The sequence below is a fragment of the Tripterygium wilfordii genome, chromosome 20, assembly GCF_013401445.1.
Source record: "Tripterygium wilfordii isolate XIE 37 chromosome 20, ASM1340144v1, whole genome shotgun sequence".
Classification (NCBI taxonomy): domain Eukaryota; kingdom Viridiplantae; phylum Streptophyta; class Magnoliopsida; order Celastrales; family Celastraceae; genus Tripterygium; species Tripterygium wilfordii.
This window is the reverse complement of record NC_052251.1, coordinates 831,732-855,621: the sequence shown is the minus strand read 5'-3', so window position 1 is coordinate 855,621 and position 23,890 is coordinate 831,732. Positions and strand designations below refer to the sequence as shown.

General features: G+C 35.2%; 4 protein-coding genes across 5 annotated transcripts; 3 read left to right on the top strand and 1 right to left on the bottom strand.

The window, feature by feature from the left end:
- Positions 1-6,282: 6,282 nt before the first annotated feature.
- On the top strand, positions 6,283-13,227 carry LOC119987306 (long chain acyl-CoA synthetase 4-like). The gene is made up of 19 exons (XM_038832177.1): positions 6,283-6,664; positions 7,265-7,328; positions 7,404-7,493; positions 7,634-7,690; positions 8,098-8,146; positions 8,364-8,440; positions 8,683-8,722; positions 8,806-8,900; positions 9,430-9,597; positions 9,707-9,817; positions 10,016-10,103; positions 10,641-10,707; positions 10,900-10,975; positions 11,088-11,205; positions 11,343-11,588; positions 11,683-11,822; positions 12,069-12,251; positions 12,364-12,483; positions 12,970-13,227. Exons 1-19 carry the CDS (start codon positions 6,513-6,515, stop codon positions 13,015-13,017), a joined length of 1,989 nt encoding a protein of 662 aa, XP_038688105.1. The 5' UTR covers positions 6,283-6,512; the 3' UTR covers positions 13,018-13,227.
- A 771-nt stretch (positions 13,228-13,998) lies between these two features.
- Positions 13,999-19,167, top strand: LOC119987067 (DEAD-box ATP-dependent RNA helicase 5-like). Its single transcript, XM_038831798.1, has 13 exons — positions 13,999-14,561; positions 14,767-14,891; positions 15,716-15,823; positions 16,066-16,146; positions 16,268-16,346; positions 16,901-16,986; positions 17,060-17,116; positions 17,205-17,272; positions 17,609-17,677; positions 17,779-17,872; positions 18,176-18,340; positions 18,434-18,526; positions 18,775-19,167. Exons 1-13 carry the CDS (start codon positions 14,048-14,050, stop codon positions 18,865-18,867), a joined length of 1,632 nt encoding a protein of 543 aa, XP_038687726.1. The 5' UTR covers positions 13,999-14,047; the 3' UTR covers positions 18,868-19,167.
- Positions 19,168-19,503: 336 nt separating this feature from the next.
- LOC119987066 (olee1-like protein) lies at positions 19,504-20,275 on the top strand. Its single transcript, XM_038831797.1, has 2 exons — positions 19,504-19,767; positions 19,908-20,275. The coding sequence occupies exons 1-2, from the start codon at positions 19,548-19,550 to the stop codon at positions 20,234-20,236; spliced, it is 549 nt and encodes a 182-aa protein (XP_038687725.1). The 5' UTR covers positions 19,504-19,547; the 3' UTR covers positions 20,237-20,275.
- A 333-nt stretch (positions 20,276-20,608) lies between these two features.
- LOC119987065 (40S ribosomal protein S7-like) lies at positions 20,609-23,593 on the bottom strand. Of its 2 annotated transcripts, none has more exons than XM_038831795.1 (6): positions 23,485-23,593; positions 22,456-22,541; positions 22,269-22,342; positions 22,064-22,187; positions 21,200-21,382; positions 20,609-20,938 (listed from the first exon to the last, which is right to left on the bottom strand). In XM_038831795.1, the coding sequence occupies exons 2-6, from the start codon at positions 22,528-22,530 to the stop codon at positions 20,819-20,821; spliced, it is 576 nt and encodes a 191-aa protein (XP_038687723.1). In that variant the 5' UTR covers positions 22,531-22,541; positions 23,485-23,593; the 3' UTR covers positions 20,609-20,818. The 2 variants fall into 2 exon arrangements, with proteins under 2 accessions (XP_038687723.1, XP_038687724.1); XM_038831796.1 differs by having other exon boundaries at positions 22,456-22,568; positions 23,485-23,548.
- Positions 23,594-23,890: the final 297 nt, after the last annotated feature.

The following is a 23,890-nucleotide window of genomic DNA, read 5'->3' as shown; positions in this document are numbered from 1 at the left end:
TATATGGAAATTACATTAATTTTACATGAGAGTGGGATTTGTGAGAATGTGTTAGTAGGGCTACATTTTAAGTATGGTAGATGCAATGTATTTTTTGTTTTCACTTTTTAAATGTCGCAAAATTAGTACCGTTGGCCAAAGCCTTGTGCATTCTTATATGTATGATTGTACATGTTCATTGAAATAGTTCGGACTATCTAGGGTCAGAGCATATGAAATCGAAACGTATTGAGTTCGATTCCCATTAAAAGTAATACTTTTGTGATCACGAACTGGTCTTTGTTCCGAATTATTATGTTGTCGGGCAGAAAATTTCTTTGCTCGTGGGTTTGACGGTCCAAATTTAACCCATATAAGATGTCCAAATGAGAAATATGAATGGTGTAATTCTCGTTTAAAAAAAAAGTTTGGACAAAGCCTTGAATATATTTGTATAAAGATTAATATGTAGAGGGGATGAAGTTACATTTTTTGTCTTTACATAACAAACAATTTACTATTATTTTTTTAAATACCTTCGAGAAATATGTGTTTCATTGGAATCGAGGCTTCGACACACATATGTCTAACCCAATCGATTGTCAACCGAGCCACCTCTTGTCGGTACAAACAATTTACCATTAATGATAATTATTTCACTTTGTAATATTTTGACAATCATGATCCAAATATCCGGAGTTAAAAAAAAAAAAAAAAAGGTGTTTTTTTTTTTCCATGAAAATGTTTATAGTATTATGCTAGAACATGACATCATGTTGAATGTTGAAAAGTCTATTATTTCTTGTTGAATGAAGCTTCCTTAAAAGGTAAGGCATACAATGGCATTTAATGAAAACTGACAAGGCGACTATTAAATTAAATATTGTTGGGATTGGGACGAATACTTGTTAGATGGTTTTTGGCCCAAATGTTTGAATATGTCCAAGTCTAAGTCAATTTGAACAAATCCTCTTGTCATTTCATTTTGGAAGAACCCTAAAATAAATGAACAATAAAAACAAGAGAGAAATAATTTAATATGCTAAATTAATTAAATTCATTTATTTGAAGATATATTAGGCTATATTATTAGTCAAAGAAATTAAATGATCCACGGATTATGTTTTATTCAAATATTGAATAAAAATGATACTATTTTTTAAATAATAGTTATTACTTTTTTAAACAATTATTTTTTTCCCAGATAAGACGTTGTTACAAGATAAGAACTAGGGTGGAGCTGAACAAACAAATACAAAATGAATTTTAGTACAAATTGCAGGGCATATTAATGAAAAAAAAATTGCACGTGTTGAATGGATCAGAGATGGTAGGGTTCTTCTACAAACAATTCGAGCTAAAATCGATTATTGTTCTTATAATGCTCAAACTCTTAATGGATTATTGGGAATCAAAAATTAGATATTTGGAGACGATGAGTAATAAACCTTTATTGGACTAGTTAACATCTATCATATTCAAACCATAGGCTCCGTTTGGTAGAGTGGTTGGATTGATTTTCAATGCTAGAGGAAAAGTTGTGAGAAAAAAGCTGAACTTAAAACTGTGTAATATGCTGTGAGGTGTTTGATGAACTAAAAGTTGACGTTAGCGGAAAAATATTGAATTAAAGTATTATAATATTATATTTTATGATTTTTACATTAAATTTAATATAAGCTTTAATCTAACAAATATAATTTTATTAAAGTTAATTTTATGCATAATATTTTCATTAATAAAATAAGTAAATTTATTCTATTATTAAATATTATATTTTATGATATTATAATAAATTTGTTATTTGTTTAATATTAAATTTAATTTATTATTAATATTAATGTTAAGTATGTATTTTAAAATAAATGTTAATTGGATGTCAAAATGTTAAAATTAATTAACAGGAATAATGTTAAAGCGTTTAAAAATGTTAAAACATCAACTCAATTATTTTTAGTAAAATTAATTAAAAAATGTTAACTGATTTATTGTCCAGACTTGGGCCATATATTTTTAATCAAAAAAGTAACTATTTAATAAAAAGGTGGAACCTAGACCCAAAATAAATATTAAAAAAGGTTCCTGCAGCATGGGTCCCATGCAAATGCTGTAACCGCTCAAAGAAAAGCTCATATATCCTGAGCTTCTTTTCTGCTATCGGAAATGCTGGCGTGTGGACAGCACTTTAGCTGTTGACGTTATGCCGTTTGGTGAGGTATATAATTTTTGCATAGTCCTAACAAATTCAGGAAAATAATTGAGGAGGAGAAGGGGAAGGAAGCGAAGGACGGTAGACCATCGATGGGGCTGGTGTACCGGAGCTTGTTTGCCAAGGATGGATTCCCATCTCCGATTCCTGGAATGGAGAGTTGCTGGGATGTTTTCCGGTGAGGATATGAGTACATGGTGTATAAATTTGTTGTATTTATGGTTTATTGTTTGGTTGCCGAGAAAGGTTGGGAAAGTAGAATGAAAAGATTTGACGTTCTCAGAACAAAAGTCTGAAAAGCTGAGATTGCAACTTACAAAATAGCTTTTCAAGTGTTTGGTTTAATATGCCTTGCTCATTATAATTGCACAATCAAGTTTGTGAAAAATACTAATACCTGCCTTGTGTCAATCAACTCATCAACACAACCATATGGAAATTTCATTAATTTTACAAGAGTATGGGATTTGTGAGAATTTTACAAGAGTATGGGATTTGTGAGAATGTGTTAGTAGGGCTATATTTTAAGTATGGTAGATGATACGTATTTTTTTGTTTTCGCTTTTTAGATGTTACCTTTGGCCAAAGCCTTGTGCATTCTTATATGTATGGTTGTACATGTTCATTGGGAATAGTTCGGACTATCTGGGGTTAATTGGTCAAATCATATGAAATCGAAAAGTATTGAGTTCTCACTAAAAGTAATATTTTTGTGGTCACGAATTGGTCTTTGCCCCAAATTACTTTGTCGTCAAGCGGAAAACTTATTTGCACGTGGATTTGACGGTCTGAATTTAACTCATATAAAATGTCTAAACGATAAACTTAAATGGTGTTATTCTCATTAAAAAAAAATAGTTCGGACAACGCCTCGAATATATTTGTATAAAGATTAAGAATTAGAGGGGATGAAGTTACACTATTTTTCTTTGCATGACAAACAATTTACAATTAGTGATAAATTGTTTCACCTTCTAGTAATTTGTCAATCATGATCCAAATATCTGGAGTTTAAAAAAGAAAAAAAAAGGTTTCTTTTTTTTTTCCATGAAAATATTATAATATCATGCTAGAACATGTTATCACGTTTTTTTTTTAATATAGAAAAAGGGGATGGAGGAGGCTCGAACTCGAGACTTAATGTTGAAAAGTCTATTCCTTGTTGTGAAGCTTCCTTAAAAGGACCGGCAATGGTATTAATGAAAACTAAAAAGGCGACTATGTTGTTGGGATTGGGACGAATATTTTTCTATTCTATACTTCTTAAATGATTTTTGGACCAAATGTTTGAATGTGTCCAAGTCTAAGGGCCAGTTTGGTAGAGCATTTGTAAGATTGGATTGAGAGAAAACTTTCGGTTTTGAGAACAAGTCTCGATTTTTGTTTAATTTTATTGATACTTCTATTTTGACTACAACGTGGCTTTTATAGCCAACCAACCAAAACCAATTCTAATAATTGTAGTAAACTACTCCCAATAATTATAGTAATTAAATAGAATTCTACTCCTAAAAATCAACCTTACAAAGGCAATAATTAAAACTAAATATTCTCCTACTATAATGGTAATATCAATTTTAGTAATACTAGGAGATATCAACCTCCTTGAAATATATAAGAATCTTGTTCTTCATCAGAGCATTAACACACATGTCGTGGTTCTCAACATGTTATCACGTTGAGAAGTCTATTCCTTGTTGAATGAAGCTTCCTTAAAAGGACAGGCAATGGCATTAATGAAAACTAACAAGGGGACCACGTACTAAATTAAATATTGTTGGGATTGGGACGAATACTAGTTAGATGGTTTTTGGCCCAAATGTTTGAATATGTCCAAGTCTAAGTCAATTTGAACAAACCCTCTTGTCATTTCATTCTGGAAGAACCCTAAAATAAATGAACAATAAAAACAAGAGAGAAATAATTTAATATGCTAAATTAATTAAATTCATTTATTTGAAGATCTCCATAGATCATGCTTTATTCAAATATGGAATAAAAAAAATACTATTTTTAAATAATAGTTACTTTGCTTTTTTTTTTTAATTATTTATTTTCAGGTAAGACGTTGTTTCAATATAAGAGTTAGGGTGGAGCTGAACAAACGAATACAAAAATAATTTAAGTACAAATTGTCGGACATATCAACGAAAAAGAAATTGCAAGTGTTGAATGGATTAGAGAAGGCAGGGTTCTTCTACAAAAAATTTGTGTTGAATGGGAGTATTGGGAATCAAAAATAAACCTTTACTCAACTTGTTAACATATCTATCATATTTAAACCATAGTTTATCAGGAGAATACACGTTATCCTTCGGAGTGGATGAATTATAACACATATTATTCAAACCATGATTTATCAGAGGAATACATAATATTCTTGTCGCTACACCAACAGCTAAAGCGTTGAATAATAGTTTGATATTTACTTAATTTTAAAAGATACAAATATAATTTAGTAAGTTCTTTTTTTTTTTTTGGATTGAAAACCAATTGATAATTTTAAAAATAAAAAATTCAAAAAGAAATAAGGGGCCCACAAATTAATTGAGCAATGGATGGACCATCTAATTATTGGAGGAATAAGGTACAGACGGATCGGGTTTGGGTCAGTTTAAGGATTCCTTCAAAACCAACGTGACCAATGCATTAATTACTCCCAATCTTTTATTTTATTTATTTTAAAGTTTTTTTTTTTTCTAACTTTAACAATAAAATATAAATTAACAAAAAGAAATATTTTATATTTTGATATTTGGAATTGATTATGTCAATTCCTCTCAATTCTAAAAGTATGAATTATTATTAAAGAAAAAAGAAGCAAATATTGAAGTCGTACTATTCTCAATACGGATGGAAGAGTGCAAAGCATTTAATTGCTATGTCAACAAATAAATAAATAAATAATTTGTTTTGTTAAGAAATAGTCAAAAGGCATGAAAGATTTTGAATGTCATAATAAACTTTGAATTCATTTCTTTATAGATCAATCCCATTAAAAGCATAAGGATATCTCTAGTGACGAGTTGGGATATTAATTGGAGTAAATGTTATTTCGATAATTGACATATGGGTCACGTTATAATTTAGTCACTTACGTTTAAAATATTGTAAGTTGGTCACTAACGTTATTGAATCGTTCCACAGTCATGTTTGTATTATTTTGGTCAGTCAAAGTGCTGACCTTACATAGTGACCAAACGGAAACCGTGAAAAAAATGATGTGATAAACGTCTATTTCGATTTCAATTTATTCAAATGTCGTTCAACTAGAATAGTAGTGTTTAAATCTTATTTCAATTGATCAATCAATCTCTTTAGAACCTAACGAGTGTTTCAGTAACAGCAACCCTGACATCCTATTCAATATCTGAATTGTTCTTCAGAGGAATTGGGGAATTGGGGACTTATTGATGGTGGTCCAGTTAGGGATTTTAAAGTTTCTTCCTTATTGTCATCTCAAGATTCTAAAAATATTGACTCTGGTGTATCGAAAGCCATGAATTCATCGTCGTCTTCTGATTCTGAAAACCATGTGGTTGATCAAAGGGTGAATAAAGAAGGCCTCGGTAACAATGGTAGCATTACAAAGAGGAAGAAAGAGACTATCGATGAGACAAATGGGGACTCAAGAACTAGTTAGCACTTTGATTGACCGATTTGACCAATTTGCAACGTTTGGAACGTAAATAACCGAGTTGTAACATCACCTATTTGTCCATGACCAAAAATAACATATATGCTACAAATGCTTTACTAAACGGAGCGAATATCATATTGTTTGCTAGTTATATAATTACAATAACATTATTAATATATTATCCCAATCCTATTACTAAATTGATTTTAAAAATATCAATGAAATATGACTCGGTTGAAAACCAATTGAATTAGACATATATCTATCTAAAATTCGATTTCGGAAAACATATTTTTGAGCGATATTTTTAAAAAATGATTTTAGAAATCTTCATTATCAAGATTCATAACGGCAACGCGTTAAGAAAATTTGAAAAATTTTGAAATTCCACATCAGTTGACCAATTTTAACCTACTGGGATTTGAAGACTGTGTTTGCAGAAGTGTTTTCTCTCTCTACGTCTCTGTCTCTGTCTCTCCAAGTCAAAAGAGGAGTGCTCTACACACCTCATAAACTCTTTCGCTCCCTGTATTCTCCCTTTCTTTCAACCGTCACCACCTAATCTCTTGACCTTGTCGCTTCCTGTGTTGGCTATATATTTGTGAAGATTATTTTGTGATCGATCGGATTTTGTACAGTGATTGATCGATTAGATTTGGGAGTTTTTAGGGAGTCAGAGAAGCGATGGCGCAGAAGAAGTTTATTATTGAGGTGGAGAAGGGGAAGGAAGCGAAGGACGGTAGACCATCGATGGGGCCGGTGTACCGGAGTTTGTTTGCCAAGGATGGATTCCCGTCTCCGATTCCTGGAATGGAGAGTTGCTGGGATGTTTTCCGGTGAGGATATGAGTATATGTGTATAAATTTGTTGTATTTATGGTTTATTGTTTGGTTGCTGAGAAAGTTTGGGAAAGTAGAATGATAAGATTTGACGTTCTCAGAACAAAAGTCCGAAAAGCTGAGATTGCGTCAGCAATTTTTGTAAAGACAAGAAAAGAACAACTTCAATTGATTACGTTTTATTTGTGTCGCTCACTCTTTCATGAGCTTCTCTAAGCATTTCGAATCCGGATCATGATTTATTTGCTTTAACATGTCACCGTTTACTATCCTTGTTAGCATGCATGGGACTTGTAAAAGTTCATGGTTTACTATGCTTGTAGATGCAGCAAAGGATTTTTTTTCCCTTACTGATTTATTTGAAACTCTGTAAATTCTAATTTTTAATATCATGGGCGTCTTTTTTTTTTTTGGAAATGAAAAATTGATGTTTAACACTCACATGTAGATTGATGATCCCAAGGAGCATGTTAATTTGTCAAAGAAGGATATTTTGTTTGGGACTTTCTTGCATCAGAAGCCTGGGAATGCATTAGATATTATTGCTGACCTTAACTGCTTAAACTTACAATTAGTTGTTTCATGTTCCTTTTGCAGCATGAGTGTTGAGAAATATCCTAAAAATCCGATGCTTGGTTATCGTGAGATTGTGAATGGGAAGGTATGTTTTTGTCCTGGACACATCTTTGTGGGTGTTGCTAGCTGGCTTACCTTAATGATATTTCATTCTTTACAGGCTGGTAAGTATGTGTGGCAAACTTATAAAGAAGTTTATGACATAGTCATTAAAGTTGGGAATTCAATCCGTGCTTGCGGTGTTGATGAGGTATGACACTTCGTTTTCTCCACTATATTTCTTTTCTTTTCTTTTTTCCCCATTTTGGAAGGGGTTGGGAAAGATTAAAATTCCAGAAAGTTTTAGGGCCTCCTGTTCCTAAGTTTGAAATGATGATTCCTGGTTTGTAGGGAGGAAAATGTGGTATTTATGGTGCCAATAGCGCGGAGTGGATTATGAGCATGGAGGTAACTTTTTATCTTTCCTTTTTCTTCATCAGTTGAATGTGAAGGATTATTTTAATAAAAGCTACCAGTTTTTTGGTTGAATAATATCCTTCTATGGTATTAATTTCCGCCTCATATCTAGGCTGGCTGAGATAGCAGCTTTGTTCACTAAAGTAGATATCTTTTTTATTGGATGGAAAGAAAGAAATAGCAATATCCAATGCACAATGCTCTACGTGGACAGGCTGAAGAAAAATAAACTATGCCCCTCTCTTATTGGTTAATTATAATCCTGTTTCATACCACACCTTTTTTGTTCCACATGCATGCAATTGCACTTCTTTGTTTTTAAGTTAACATTTATATTGGTATGTGTTTCTTTTTACATTTCTTTGGAATTTCCTATTAATGTTTCAATGCTGATGCAGGCTTGCAATGCCCATGGACTCTATTGCGTTCCTTTATATGACACTTTAGGTATGCATGCCCCTTTTGTACATGGAGCTACACAAGGCCTGCCATAAGTATCATAAAGCTCATTTTTGTGTTGTCGATAAAGCCATAGAGGCTTGTTCATGTCAGGAATAGCTGTCTAGAATGGATTTGTTTTGAGTAATCCTATATTCATTTAATACAGGCATATTGAAATGTGCCAAATATTGTCTATAAATTCTTGATATTGTCTTTGTTTCAGGTGCCAATGCTGTGGAATTTATTATATGCCATGCAGAGGTTTCAATTGCTTTTATAGAAGAAAAAAAAATTCCTGAGGTACATATGTTTTGTATTTGCATCTGAATTCCCGATTGAAGGCTATTGAAATAACTTATTTGAAAAATCTGTATCTTTTTTCTAATATTCATAGCATCTTTGTATCTAAATATTAGTTCTTAAAAATTTAAAAGGGGCTGTGATTCCAAATTGAATTGGCTTGGTGATGCTGCACTTATAGATTATTACTTTACATGCTAAGAATTCCTTTTTAATCAATGGCAATCCTTTTTTCCCCCCAGTTGTTGAAGACATTTCCTAACTCAACAAAATACTTGAAAAGTAAGTTAAGGTTGCTTCACTATATTTGTTTGTCCTTTCATACACTATAAGAAAACAAATGACATTATACATGTCGCATACAGCTATCGTGAGTTTTGGCAAGGTTACACCTGATCAAAGGGAGGAAGTTGAGAAGCTTGGCCTGGCTATATATTCTTGGAACGAATTCTTAGAGCTGGTAAGTTACTTGCCCTGTTATTCTTCTCCTCTTGAGTTTTTTCTTGGACAGAATTGTATACAGATTTTTTTTTTCCGTTGCCCCTATTTTTCGAAATTGTATGTCAATGTTTTATCCTGTGGAATATATTGCATCTCTAGTGTGTGAAAATGCTACCTCAGGTCATTAATGGCTTGAATATCTTGCATTCCACTACATCTCATTTTCTGTATTCCAAATTGACAATAATGATCAAGATCTGCAATTATGTTGCTCTTTGAGATTATATGTCATGTCGTTAGTTTGTAAAGATCCAGAGATTAGATGTCGATGTAATTGTACAAGTGTTAATAGTAGAATGATCCAGACATAGTGTATGGGTAGTTTATATTATTGTTAATCCATATGAGTTGAGTATGCATTTGGCAAAATTTTCTTATCAACATGTTCCCTAATGTTTATAAACTTGCTGAAGGAGTGTTTCTTTTCTGCTTGAAATGTGTACATGTGTATTGTTCTGTAGTCAAATTTTGGGCTTTTATTCTTTCAGGGACAGAATAAACAATTTGAACTGCCAGAGAAGAAGAAAACTGATATCTGTACAATCATGTATACTAGTGGAACAACTGGTGATCCCAAGGGGGTATTGATTTCAAATGAAAGCATTGTTACTCTTGTATCAGGGGTTAAGCGCCTTCTTGAGAGCGTCAATGAACATGTTAGTTTTGTCTACTTTCAAACCTCTTTCATTTCTCATTGATGGGAACCTAGATAAGTTATGGAGGATTTTCTTTCATAATATTGACATTTCTCTTGACTTAATGCAGTTGACAGCGAAGGATGTATATCTCTCGTATCTTCCTCTTGCTCATATCTTTGATCGTGTGATAGAGGAGTTCTTTATTTCACAGGGTGCCTCGATAGGATTTTGGCGTGGGGTGAGCTAAATTACTTGTTTCATCTGATTTACAGATCAAATGAGCAAAAGGATTAGAGTTTCTTTCTTTGATTGACATATTCATTCCTTATGGTTGAATGACCACATTGTGCTCAGGGCATTAGATTGTGATGTCGGAAAGTTTTAGGAAATTTTCAGTTTTGGTATTGCTCATCTTTTTGTTTGTTGCCCTCTTCAGGATGTAAAGTTGTTGCTAGAAGACATTGCAGAGCTGAAACCGACTATTTTCTGTGCTGTTCCCCGTGTATTAGATAGAGTTTATGCAGGTAGACCTTATTCTGTACTGGAAGGATCTAATAAATTTGGTTGCTTTGCATTTTTTTCTCTATATGAGAATATATGGGAAACAAATCTGAATCTGGACGAGACCCTAATTAATTGAAGTGGGATTTTTTTCCCCTCATGTTTGAATTACCATCCTTTGCTGCACTACAATTTTTCTCATGTATATTATACAAAAATCAAGCCCCTATTCGTCCTTCTGAGGGCACCTCAGGTGACTTTGGCTCAGTTGCTCATGTTTGGCCCTCTCTATAATGCTAGCTTGCTTTAGGTTTGTAATGGATGGTGTTGATGTTTGGTCTTCAAAATTCACGTGTATGTTAAATATGAGGTCTGGATTTACTTTGGCAATGAAAAAGGTTAATTATTTCGTGTTCTTACAGATTTAAATTACGATTCAACAAATAAAAATATTTACCTATTCTATTCAAAACTGATTTAGAAACAAAATAAGTGAGTTTTTTATTTTATTTTATCATCCTCAAGTGTTACACCCTGGTAACTATTGTGCACTTTCTCAGGTTTGCAACAGAAAATCTCTTCGGGGGGCTTCTTGAAAAAAACATTGTTCAATGTTGCATACTCTTAGTAAGTTTTAATTCATGTTTCTAAAAGCTTTTGTATTTATGTTATTTTGAGTTTTTCTTCTGAATGTGTTTGCTTCTTGGTACAAATCTCTAATTTTGGCTGCTTGCTAGTTGACCTCATCCAGTTGATAATCGTATTGCTATCTGCTAATTTAGCCTCATTGTCTAATCCTTTCTCTAATAACTTCTTCAGCAAACAGAGTAACATGAAGAAGGGGCATAAAACTGGAGAGGCCGCACCAATCTTTGACAAAATTGTCTTTAGCAAGGTACTGGAAATGTGCAATCCTCTTGCTGCTCATGGACCTACATCCTTGAAATACCCGATTGTAATAGATTATGTTGCATGCTTAGAATCTCATTTGATAGTCACTTCCTCAGGTAAAGCAAGGATTGGGAGGAAATGTGCGGCTTATTCTATCTGGGGCAGCACCTCTTGCTACCCATGTAGAAGCTTTTCTGAGAGTGGTTACATGTTCTATCGTTTTGCAAGGATATGGTATGTTGTCCTTAGCATTTAGCGTTGGGCTATAACTATTTTTCTTGTTTCTTCTTCTTCATTAAGATTGAGTGACTGTGCTATAACTCCTTACTGCATGAACTTTGTTGATTTGTTTTTTATTCATGTTAATGTAGGCCTGACAGAAAGCTGTGCGGGGACTTTTGTCTCGCTACCCCATGAATTTTCAATGCTTGGTACAGTGGGCCCTCCTGTACCAAATGTGGATGTATGCCTGGAATCTGTTCCTGAAATGGGATATGATGCCCTTTCAGACACACCTCGTGGAGAGATTTGCATAAGGGGGAAAACTGTATTTTCAGGGTACTACAAGCGCGAAGACCTCACCAAAGAGGTCCTGATTGATGGGTGGCTCCATACAGGTTTTTACATTTAAGTCTGTTTAAATAAGATTCATGCATCTATACCATCTCGTAACCAACCTTATCCATGTATCCATGATTGTATTTGCATCAGGGGACGTTGGTGAGTGGCAACCAGATGGAGCCATGAAAATTATTGACCGGAAGAAGAACATATTTAAACTTTCACAAGGAGAATATGTTGCAGTTGAAAATTTGGAGAACATTTATGGACTTGTCCCTGGCCTTGATTTGGTATGCCCATCTGCTATTGTGAATGTACATTTTCCAAGTACACCCTTGTACCTGAAAATTTGTGTCCTCTCGGCTGTTGCCAGATGTTATGCCTGATATGGTTTCTTTTTTTCACACATGGATAACCTTTTCAATTGTCTTTTGCATGATGGAAAAGGTCAACTTTTTTGTCGAGAATGTAGCTGATCTATTCATTTCAATTTTAATTTTCCGTCCTCATTAGATAATTTATCTTTCCAATCTCAGATATGGATATATGGAAACAGCTTTGAGTCATTCCTAGTTGCTGTTGTTAACCCTAATAAGCAAGCACTTGAACGTTGGGCTGAAGAGAATGGTGTCAGTGGGGACTTCAACTCCCTCTGCGAAAATCCTCTGGCCAAAGAATACATACTTGGGGAGCTCACAAAAATTGGAAAAGAAAAGAAGGTTCCCATTTTTACTTTTTGCTGTCAACCAGCTCTGAAACAATTTATACTCAAATATTTGTTTTACATTTGCAAGATATTTGATGGTTCTCTTGATGCTTTACTATTTGCAGTTGAAAGGCTTTGAATTTGTCAAAGCTGTCCACCTTGACCCTGTACCATTTGACATAGAGCGTGACCTCCTAACTCCGACATATAAAAAGAAGAGGCCACAGTTGCTCAAATACTATAAGGTAGCTACTCTTGAATCCAGCCTTGATGATATTTTTCATAGTGTTAACCGGTATTAAATGTATGGGCTAATTTGCATAGTGTTAGCATCCATTCTGGTTATATAAAGTGGCAAAGTTACAATGCTGCTTCATAAACGAACCTGCTGGATAAATAAAATTTTGGCAACCTTACAGACCGCTTAAGCTAAAATTCTTGCACCATTTTTATGCTTGATAAAATAATTTTGTTAGACTTTATCCTGTTTTGGCGGCTGTTTTGGTATCATAGATACTTACTAGTTTTTCCAATCACCTCAGCCTGGGCTATATTGGGTTTAATTGATGAGCTGCTTTGTTATTTATTCAATTTATCAAATTTGTATGGATATTTTGATAACTATTCATGCTTATGGTGTAGTTTACAGGTCGTTTTTGTTGATCATTGATACATTTCTGTGCATAATTTGTTTGTCTAATTGGTTACTGACTAGAAACTTTTGTGCACAGGATATTATTGACAAGATGTACCAGACTGTGAACAAGCCCAAAGCCTAAAGAATGATAACTTCATCCATGGAAGGCTTGCTATTTTTCTTCCTTTAGTCAATAGCATTGATGATACTGTATTTTATGTTTGATCATTATTATTTTTGTGAATGTACATATGAGTTATAAATAGACCACTACAATTTGAATGGTTCGCTACATCAATCCTATGTTATGGTACCTAATCTTATGAGAAATCGAGCCTAAAGTTGATTTGAGTGGGCTGTGATCTTTGATATAGTATCGAAGCAGTGTCACGGTCTAAGTAGACGGGTCTATTTGTTTGATATAACTCAGTTCACAAGTGCGAGAGAGTGACTTGTTAACGCACATAACCTGGATAGTATCAAGCGATGTGATTTTTTTAAAAAAATCCAAACAATTCTCGAACAACCATGGTTTTTTTTTTTTTGGGTTCAAGTATTGTTGGTGAACGATCTAAGGAAACAAAGCCGTGCGAATGGTAAATCCAAAGTTAAGATAAATCAAAAGCAGAAAATATTGTTGATTAACTAGTGCTGAGATTTCTGATTAGTTCAAAACAAATTATCCCAACAAAAAGACATAACACACAAGTCTCGAACAATGTCGTTCAAATTACAATGCGGGAGCACCTACTATTTTCAAACTTCTTGACTATCTGGCGGAAGGGGGTGCAGGCCGGACTGGAAGACATCCTGACTGAACCACCGTAGCCGGCGAGTGGCGTGGAGGATGAGGCTAACCAGTGAATGAAGTCGTTAACTACTCAACTCTGATTAGTTTGAATAGAAATCGAAGCCATTGAAGGCAAACAAAGCCCAATTCACATATCTCCTTCAATGGGCCGATAATTAGGGCTCAATAAGAACTAAGAAGTAACACAACGGCCCATTTAATCCGAATGGCTTGGGCCCTTTTATGGGGACAAGGCTATTGGGCTATTTGAAATATAGAAAAGCCCAACCCATCAGATTTTGCAGCCTAAAGGCTAAAACCCTAAATAAAACCTCCCTCTCCCTCTCCGTCTTCTCCAGCTCTTTCTCGCACTGCCTCCGCCATGGGTAAAAAGGTCAAAGAAGCTTCTCCTCTCAGCGAACCAGAAGCCCTAGAAACCAAAACAAGAGACAAGAAGAAAAGCAAGAAGGAGAAGACGCACAAAAGGTCTAATATCGGGGAGCAAAATGATCCGAATATAAAGCAAAAGCTTGAAGAGACTGAGCTCGAAGAGAGCAATATCAAGGACAAGAAGAAGAAGGAGAAAAAGAAGAAGCACAAGAAGGAGAGGGAGGACGGAAAGGAAAGCGAGATCTGTGAAAGGAAGGAAGAATTAAATTCCGAAAATGGCAAAACTGGTGATGTCGGTAATGATGGTGAGGAGACAGTGGTGGTGACTGGGAAGAATTCGGAGGAGACAAAGTACACACCTTTGAAATTGTTTAAGGATTCCAAGTTGCCAGAGAATGTCTTGGCTTGTTGTAAGGATTTCAAGCGTCCATCTCCAATCCAGGCTCATGCCTGGCCTTTCTTGCTGGATGGTCGCGACTTTATTGGAATTGCGAAGACTGGTTCAGGTAGTTTTTTTTACTGGATTTTGTTCTTCTGGATAGAGATGATAGACGACACAAGTTATTTTTTGGCTGTGTTAATTTGCTGCAACTTTTGTATTAGGGAACTATGTCTATTGTTATGTAATTTCCATCAAACTGTGTCTATTCTGATAGCTTGTGATTGGTATCTATGTGAACTGTAATTTGGTTTGATGCGTGCTCTTTTCAGGTAAGACTTTGGCTTTTGGGGTACCGGGGATAATGCATGTTTTGAGCAAGAGAAAGGATAAAACCTCGAGGAGGGTGAATCCACTTTGCCTTGTGATGTCACCCACAAGGGAATTAGCTGATCAAGTATGTGTCTTTGACTTAATTCTTTATTTTGGAAATTCTCTCTCGTGAGGTATTCTTTTTTTTTTTTTTGGTAAAAATTCCCTCCAAAAGATGGAACAACAACACAATGAATTCATTGAAACTGTTGAATGAATTCCTCTCTTATGCAAAACTTTCAAAGTTTCATTAAAGTGTTATTTGGATGCATTTGTATTGCAATGCATACGATTTATATATTAGGAATTGTTAGATGAACGTTTCAATCGATATGATATTATGTAATTGGGACTCTCAAGTAGTTTGGAACCTTTGGGCTTCATTTAATGCACTGTTCTCTATGCTTTCAAACTAGTGTATAAATAAGTTAATCGCAAAACCTTGTGTACGAAAACTGGATCATTCTTCAACTCAAAATAGAAAGAAAAGAATGTGATTAGAAGCTATAGATGTATATGGGGAGAGGAAAATGATATAGGTTTTAACCCACAGGAAAAGAGCCAAAAGTCTATAATTGGCATCTACAAGCTTCTAGGAATGGAATGGCAGTTACTTTTGGTAGCAACAGAGAACATTACAGCTAGTATCAGCTGGTGCTGAATTATTGTGACATGCTTTTGAAATAGGCACTTTTCATATTCTGTAGATTAGGAACAAGGGGCTTTTATTCATTTAATAATATCGCTATAACATGTTTTTGCACATAAGCACATTATTTGCTGCTAATTTGAGGCTGCTTTCACCCCACCTTTTTATATCACAGTACCCTTTTGTTCCTTCCATTTGATTCTTTTGAGTTTGTTTCTTAAAGATACTGATGTATGCTAGTATTTACTTTATGGTGACAGATTTCAAATGTTCTATGTGATGCTGGCGAGCCTTGTGGAGTGAAGTCAGTTTGTTTGTATGGAGGCACATCAAAGCAACCTCAAATTGCTGCCCTGAAGTCGGGCGTTGTAAGATATGCCTTCCTTTGTTATAGTTAATTTATAACATTATATATGTAGTGATGTTTGGATTTTCACATGTTTTGATTAGCTTTCTTGTACAATTTAACCCTCTACTATTTCTGATTCATTTCTGGTGGAAAGTGAATTTTAAACTACTTTGTGTGCATGCATTCTTTTTGCAGGTATTTCCCCAATTGCATTTTGTTATTGTTTTAGTTTTTATTGGTTTTAAGTTCTTATATGTGCAGGACATCGTAATTGGAACAGCAGGTCGTTTGAAGGATCTTATTGAAATGAATATATGCAACCTCTCTGAGGTATCTTTTGTGGTAAGGAATATTATTCTTTAGTACCATTTTGGTAATTTATAGTCCTTTGCTCTGTAATCAAGTGAAAAGTTAAATATTGTCTGCTTTCTATGAATGTGTATTGTGCATTAACATTCTGCAGGTTCTCGATGAAGCAGACCGAATGCTTGACTTGGGATTTGAACCAGAAGTTCGATTCATTTTGAGCAAGACCTGTTCTGGTGTGCATCAATCATTTATAATGTTTTACTTTTTTTTCCCTTATTTTTAAATTTATTCTAGTCATTTAAGGGGGGTCAAAGGTCTTGGAAGGAAAGTAGGTCATGGAAAGTTTGGATGAATCATTTCATTTTCATAGCATGTAAAGGCCCAGGTTTGTTGATTAGATTGCTTCTCATTTCGCAAGGAGCTAGTTATCTAAAAATTTGTTAAAAAATATATAAAAAATCAGTTCTAAAACTCTTTTTTGTGCTAAAAAGCACAGCTAAATCTCTTAGTTTCTTTCTGCATGAATTATAATTTATGGACCCTTCTCTGTTTATACTTCATGCAATATGGAAAGGATCTTTTGTACTTGGTGGCTTGCGATTTCTTTTGCTAATATCACCTCATGATGAAGGAAGAAATAGTTGAAAATTCTACGAGAAGTGTCTACAGATTATGGCTGTTCAAATAATGGTATCATACCATATCAAATAAGGATGAAAAACTTTCTTTATGTATATATAGCGGACTGCAAATACTAAGGTGTGCATAAATCTTTTATTCCCTGTAGCTCGCCAGATGGTAATGTTCAGCGCTACATGGCCAACAGATGTTCATAGACTGGCCCAGGACTTCATGGATCCTAATCCTGTTAAGGTGTGCATTTATTAGTTTTTCCATTGGCAAAATTTCCTTTTGAGATTCGTATCAAGACTGAGCTTTCTTTCAGGTTGTCATAGGCTCCGAAGATTTGTCTGCCAACCATGATGTTATGCAGATAGTTGAGGTGTGATTTCTTGTTAATTCAGATACCAGTTGTTTATAATTAGCTGACATGCTATCCCTCATATCAAAACATTCTTCAACATATCCAGGTCTTGGATGAACGTTCACGATTCGAGCGTTTAGTTGCGTTGCTAGAGAAATATCACAAATCCCAGAGGTAGGTAGTTCTATATTTATCAATCTATCTATGTCTCTGATTGGATACTCCTCTTATCAGCATTGTAATCACTGTTCTTGGGATGCTCCTGAATGGTTCATCCACTGGATGATGAGTTGACATGTTGAGGTTCCTTGTTAACCCAAAAATAAAGAGTAGCTATTATTGTAATTTTAGTATTCTGGGCTCCAAGCCATGAATACTATTTGAGATGGGGGTAAAATTTTCGCGTCCGTTTAATTTAGTATTTTCTTCCATATTACTGAAAGCACTGCTTTGAACTCCCTGAACTTTGATGGTCCAAGATAACTGATCAGAGATCATGCTTGTGATCAGGAACAGAGTCTTGGTTTTTGTATTGTACAAGGAGGAAGCCAAACGTATTGAACCAATGCTGCAAAAGAGGTAAACTTTTGTTTTCTATACATGATGCTTCTGATAAACATTCTGTCCATTTGTCCGTTGTTTTTTTTTCCTTCTGAAGTATGAGTTCTCTGACTTTCTAGAGGTTGGACTGCTGTTTCAATTCATGGTGACAAACCACAATATGAGCGTACGAAAGCGCTATCATTGTTCAAGAAGGGAAGCTGTCCCCTGATGGTATATTGCTTGTCTTTTGATACTATTGTTCTAGCAAAATTTGCAAAGAAATGATCATGATCTGCATATGTGAAATGATGTAATAGTTTAATACATGTTAGTGTTCTTTTCGGTCTAACTTTTTATTAAGTAATATATGGCATAGGTAATAATCCTTGGAAGTTACTTTAAGATGTCACTTGGTTGTGCTCATTTTCTTGGATGCACTATAGTTGTAGAAAAATTTTGGATTCCTCTTTATTATGGCTGGCAATTAGCAGCTTGACAGCTACCTAGAAAGTGATGCATTTTATTCATATGCAGGTAGCTACTGATGTGGCTGCTCGAGGACTTGATATTCCTGATGTTGAAGTTGTTATCAACTACAGCTTCCCTCTCACCACGGAGGATTATGTTCACAGAATAGGACGAACTGGACGAGCTGGAAGGAAGGGTGTTGCTCACACATTTTTTACAGATCTTAATAAGGTAACATCAGGATCTTTAGGAGTCTCGCTTAAGAAGTTGATATGATTTTCATGCATTTAGCAATATCCTTTATGAGTGATATGAACAACACAGAACCTCGCTGGGGAGCTGGTGAATGTACTCAGAGAAGCTGGTCAAATTGTGCCAGCTGCCCTTATGAAATTCGGTACTCATGTAAAGAAAAAGGTATGTCTTATATTTTTTCTCACATGTTTCCATGGACCTTGGGTATGTTTACTAACATTTTTTTTCTGCATGTTCTAATATCACATGATCAGTAATGGTTCATCTTTGTGGGCACGGTGCAAACTTTTTCGGGTCAATGAAATAGTTGGCACATTAAAAAATTAGTATTTACAGGTCCATGGATGTGAACCTCTACCAAAGATACTAACTTGTAATTTTCTAATACTATTGTGATTCGCTCACTGCAGGAGTCCAAGCTATATGGATCCCACTTCAGAGAAATCTCCTCAGATGCTCCTAAGGCTAAAAAAATAAGATTTGATAACTCAGATGATGAATGACTGATTGATACTGTCAACACAGCATTTTCTTGTTGCAGTTACAGCATTGTAGTTGCGAAACTCTGAAGAACGCGATTCCTTGAAGAGAGAACTCCGTCAAGGCTATTGCAGATATTGATTTCATATTCTTGTGCCGTAAGGTTTCTTTTTGTATTTGTTTTAGCAGATCATAAAGTTACTGGATTTTATAACTAAAACTGCATAACATATGTAGTTAGTATACAAAAATTGATCTTCAAAGTATGTAATGAGGTTGCATGATATATTTGATGAGATGATTGAGAAGTGTTTGGAGGGCAAGAAAATTTGTTCAAATTCCTAGTTCACACAGGAATTTGTTCATGAGTCATCACGTGGTAGTTAGGCTTAGAAAATCCTTCTACAATTTGAGTGCTTATGAGCTTTGCTTATAAAAAATCCGGTTAGGTTATGTCAGATCGAAGAAAGATTTTGTCTCGACAAATTCGGGCAACCACCCTCTCATTTTACCATTTTTGATTACCAAAAATGGTATGCTGAATATGGCGTTTTGAGATAACGTTGAACGAGTCTGTCTCCTATTAAAACCCAATGTATGTGTGTCTACCACACAAAAGTAACTGATTTTTTCTTGTTATTTTGGGTATAAAGAGTACCCCATTCTCTAGCAAGGCTCTTTAGCGCCAAGTAAATTGTCAAATATGGCAAAGAACGTGGCCGCCACCGCCCTCTTCATGGCAGCTGCAGCCATTCTCTGCTTCTCTTCCCTCGCCTCTGCCACTGCCCGTGGCTCCATCTCCGCCCCCACCTCAGCTCCTGCTTCCGCTCCTGCCTCCAACGACATCTTGTACGTAGAGGGCAGAGTCTATTGTGACACATGTCGCGTCCAATTCGAGACCAAACTCACTGAGTACATGGAAGGTAAGTAACATGTAAGACTATAATAAGGACACAATGTTGTTGCTTGGTGTGACTTTTATGTTCTAGTACTTGTACATATTTAGATACTCACCTGAATCCAAAACCTTAAACCCGATCAACGATCAATGTTGTGCATGCAGGTGCGAGTGTGCGCTTGGAGTGCAGGAACCGAACAACAGATAAAATTACCTATACTTTTGAGGATTTGACAGACAGCAATGGGATTTACCATATCCCGGTTGAGGGTGATCACGAGGAGGAAATATGCGAGGTTAGATTGCTGAAAAGTTCGAGGGACGATTGTTCGGAGACGACGACAGGAAGAAGGGTTGGCAGAGTCCTCATCACCAAGAATGTTGGTGTGGCTACGCCTATTCGCTATGCCAATTCTTTGGGGTTCCTGCAGAAGGTTGCTCTTCCTGGGTGTATTAAAGAGCTTCAAGGCTTGGGCTTCCTTCCTTTGGACTAAAATGCAACTTCCTTATATACGAACAACATATATATATATATATATATATATGAACAATGGCTATTGATTTGATTAATTGACATATTCTCATACATCAATAAATAAACGAATTACGACACCATACAAGTTGATCTTTATATATCTAACATGAGCTTAAATACAGATCGTCAATCAAAACCCAAGCACATGGCCTTAAAAATGTTACTCCCAATGGTAATCGAACTTAAAACCTCTCGAATCCATACGGTTTGACCTAAAAAGATTCGCCAACTAAGCCATTTTATCATTCATTGCAGATGTTAAGATGCATGATTAAGATTGGGTTGCATTAACTTTAAAAGCCTCAAATCTGTAAGACAATGAAATCAAACATCTAACAAAACCGAACGCAATATACTTCATATTCATGTTTCTCAAGAAAACTTGAACATGACGAGAAAATGGCATCCAACGTTCAATCCCATTGAAGAATAAAAATTTGTCTTAAGATTACAGAGACGCAGCAATGTCAACATTTTCAGTGCACAATGAAGAGTTCCAAGCGATCAGACATCAAAAGATGCTATTGAATGCTTACTCAGTCTATACATCTGTTGCAGGGAACTCAAAGACAACATCTTTTCCAGTTAGTTTCTTGTAAACTGCAGAGAAGGTCGCCAGCTTATTCTCTGCGTCGTTTTTCTCCTTTGAGTCCAAGAAAACCTGCCAAAACAACAGCAAGTTGCAGTAAAAACAACATAGATAATTTTCCATGATGCAAAACGATTATAAAGTCATGACGGAATACAATGCCTTCCCATAGAAATTAACTCATAGTTCATAAATGAACGATGAGAAAGTGAATGAAGCTTATTTGTTTATTAGCACATGAAATACATTTTAAAATTCACTGTTTGAACAAAATCTAAAAGAAATATACTATGCCTGCATTTATTCTCTCATGTTCATATTACAATGGATTACCTTCATTATTTTGGATCCATCAATTCGGTATCTAACGCGCTTCCCAACAATCTCAGCGGGTAACACAACATCCTCAAGTATTGCCTCATGCACGGCAGTCAGCGTGCGGGTGCGTGGACGTTGAACAGCAGATCCCTTCTTTGGAGGCCTCATTATCCTCCGGGTGGCAATTAGGATTACATGCTGAAAGATGTTAAAAAAGTAACTTAGAATTACAATAACCTAAAACTGATTATCAATAACCCAACCACACTTGAAAATGTAAAAATGAGAGACGTATTTCAAGCTAAATGGTTAAACAATAGCAAGACAGGAAAGCAAGAAACACTTATAAAAGACAAGCATGGATCTTAAACATACATGTAGTTCCATATAAAATTTATCATTATCAGTAAATCACCCATAAATCAACACAATATAAAATAAATTCCAGGAAGAAATCACAGCTAATCTGTGCTAAAAATAAAAAGCAATTCAAAGCCATTCCAATCCAACTAAACACAAATTCCAACCCAATAAAACAAGTTTCAAAATGATACAAGAGATGAAACTTTATCGAGTATTAACTTTTGGTGGAGTCTTAAACATTAATTCATCAACCTCTCCAATAATTAGCAACCCAGCATCACACATATGTCCAACTTTATAGGTCTTAATTTCAATTATAGTCCAAAGAAAGAGCACAAAAGAACATGCACAAAGACCCTAAGCTCGAAGTTCTTACAAACATTCAATTATGCAAAACATAGTTACTTTATTGAATTTTAGATGCTAATTCAGAAATTATCATGCATAATTCAAAGCTAATTCATGCAACTAATCACAATTAAATTTCCACAATAAACAAGAACAATTATCAATCACCTTCCCACCAAACTTTTTCTCAAGCTCTCTCACAAGCCTAACATGAATCTTGCGGTAGGCTTTTCTCAATCTGTAAGGGACGTGTATAACAAGCGCCTTCTGATTTCCAGCAACATCCATTTGCCTACAGCATAGGTTGAACATTATAAACATAAGGAGTGATAATCAAATTATTCAAACTCTTAAGAGTGTTAATCATTCTTACACTGCTGAATTAATGAAAAGATCCTTGATTTCACTTTTCAGCTCCTGATTGGTATTCTCCAAATCAAAGAGAGCCTATATCGAAGAACAAAGCCAAAGATACAGTAAACATTTAGAGGAAAAAACATTAGTAAAATTTGCAGGAATGGGAGAAAATGATGTAAAGTGATGATCTTAAGTCTTAACACCTGTGCCACAGACTCCTCGAATTCAGTAGGCTCAGCATCCTTATCCTTACGAATCTTATTCTGCGCCGAAAACATCTTCACAAAACCTGGAATAACAGTTTGGCTTCCTTAGGCTAGAAAAGAACTAAAACAGCATTAAATTCTTAGCCCACTGGAAAATTGTGGACAGCCAACATGAAAAAAAACAAAACAAGTGAAAAAAAACAAACAAACATAGGCCTGATGGTCTATTTAACCAAATATATGGGGAACTGCTTTCCTATGAGGACCTTCCAAATTAAATGAGAGTAATCTAATTGTAAAGGATCATTTAATTTGACAAACTACTGTCAGATTTGAACATTTTTCTATCCATGGTGCCAAAGAATCCTTAGTGAATACTCATTAAGGACTCTCCATTCGAGTTCACTTAGAGAAGAATTTAAGCAGAGCCCAAATACCTACACTCATTCAAGCGCAATTTGCTGGCAGCCCAATCCTCCAGTGCACCTAACAGTTTAACTTCTTCTGTTTTGGTGTTCCTGCCAAATTTTCTTCAGCGTATTTCAGGGATTGTAAAAATTCACCACTATCCTGCAGTTCACCTAACCCCATGACCTCTAAATTGTTGAAAGACTTTCCCTTTTCTTAATAAAACTATATGAACTCCATGGGTTTGGCAATTCTGCCTAAAATTTGCTTTAGTTGTTGGCAACTTTTAGCTGTCAGTTTTCAAAATGGAATGAATGTGGTACTGCTTAGCCACCATTATATGAGAGATGTGCAAAGATCTCCAGTCTAATTTGAGATTAGAGATGCAAAAATTCTGTAAAAAACAGTACAACACATCTAACCCAAGACAACACAATCCAAAAAAAAAAAAACTATTCACGACTTCGACTCCATTGGGCGGCTACATGTCTCAAGGGGGAAGAGCTGAATCAGTTTTCAGACTCTTCAGAGATCATATTTCATTCATCTTCACAAAAAATGATCACAACTTTATCGATCCAGAATTTAAAAGAAAAAAGCGAAGAAAAACTTACTTACCGTTAGTTGCAGGAGAGTACAACGATACCGAAAGCAAAATCTGAGTTGAGATTTCCACACAGGACGTGTCCGTACAGTGAAGAGGAGGCAAGTGGGGAGAGACTGAGGAAGAAAGACGCTTCTGAAAGAAGAAAAACCCTAATTCTGGATGTCTCGTGGGCCGAGCCTCATTGTTAAAAAACATTTAGGCTTGGATACATAACTTGGTTTGGGCCGAGCCTCATCGTTAAATGATTTGGGCTTAAAAGTATAAGTTTGTTTTGGGCCGAGCCTCATTGTTAAGAAAGATTTGACCTTGCTTATCGGAGCATGTTGAAATCGTTTCGAGAATTTATCATTGAAGAACACTTGTAATTCAAGAGCTTATTGTGAAGTGACTAAAAATCTCACATCGGCCTAGTATAAC

Bases quoted from the DNA above. Each gene is read 5' to 3' on its own strand.
- LOC119987306 (XM_038832177.1), top strand. From the start codon at position 6,513: ATGGCGCAGAAGAAGTTTATTATTGAGGTGGAGAAGGGGAAGGAAGCG. The intron at 10,104-10,640 runs GTAGACCTTATT...GCACTTTCTCAG, and splicing joins ATTAGATAGAGTTTATGCAG to GTTTGCAACAGAAAATCTCT. The intron at 12,484-12,969 runs GTAGCTACTCTT...TTTTGTGCACAG, and splicing joins AGTTGCTCAAATACTATAAG to GATATTATTGACAAGATGTA.
- LOC119987065 (XM_038831795.1), bottom strand. From the start codon at position 22,530: ATGTTTTCGGCGCAGAATAAGATTCGTAAGGATAAGGATGCTGAGCCT. The intron at 22,343-22,455 runs GTGTTAAGACTT...TCTTCGATATAG, and splicing joins TCGAGGAGTCTGTGGCACAG to GCTCTCTTTGATTTGGAGAA. The intron at 20,939-21,199 runs GTAATCCATTGT...TTGTTTTGGCAG, and splicing joins ATGGATCCAAAATAATGAAG to GTTTTCTTGGACTCAAAGGA.
- LOC119987067 (XM_038831798.1), top strand. From the start codon at position 14,048: ATGGGTAAAAAGGTCAAAGAAGCTTCTCCTCTCAGCGAACCAGAAGCC. The intron at 16,347-16,900 runs GTGTGCATCAAT...TATTCCCTGTAG, and splicing joins TTTGAGCAAGACCTGTTCTG to CTCGCCAGATGGTAATGTTC. The intron at 18,341-18,433 runs GTAACATCAGGA...TGAACAACACAG, and splicing joins TTTTTACAGATCTTAATAAG to AACCTCGCTGGGGAGCTGGT.
- LOC119987066 (XM_038831797.1), top strand. From the start codon at position 19,548: ATGGCAAAGAACGTGGCCGCCACCGCCCTCTTCATGGCAGCTGCAGCC. The intron at 19,768-19,907 runs GTAAGTAACATG...TTGTGCATGCAG, and splicing joins ACTCACTGAGTACATGGAAG to GTGCGAGTGTGCGCTTGGAG.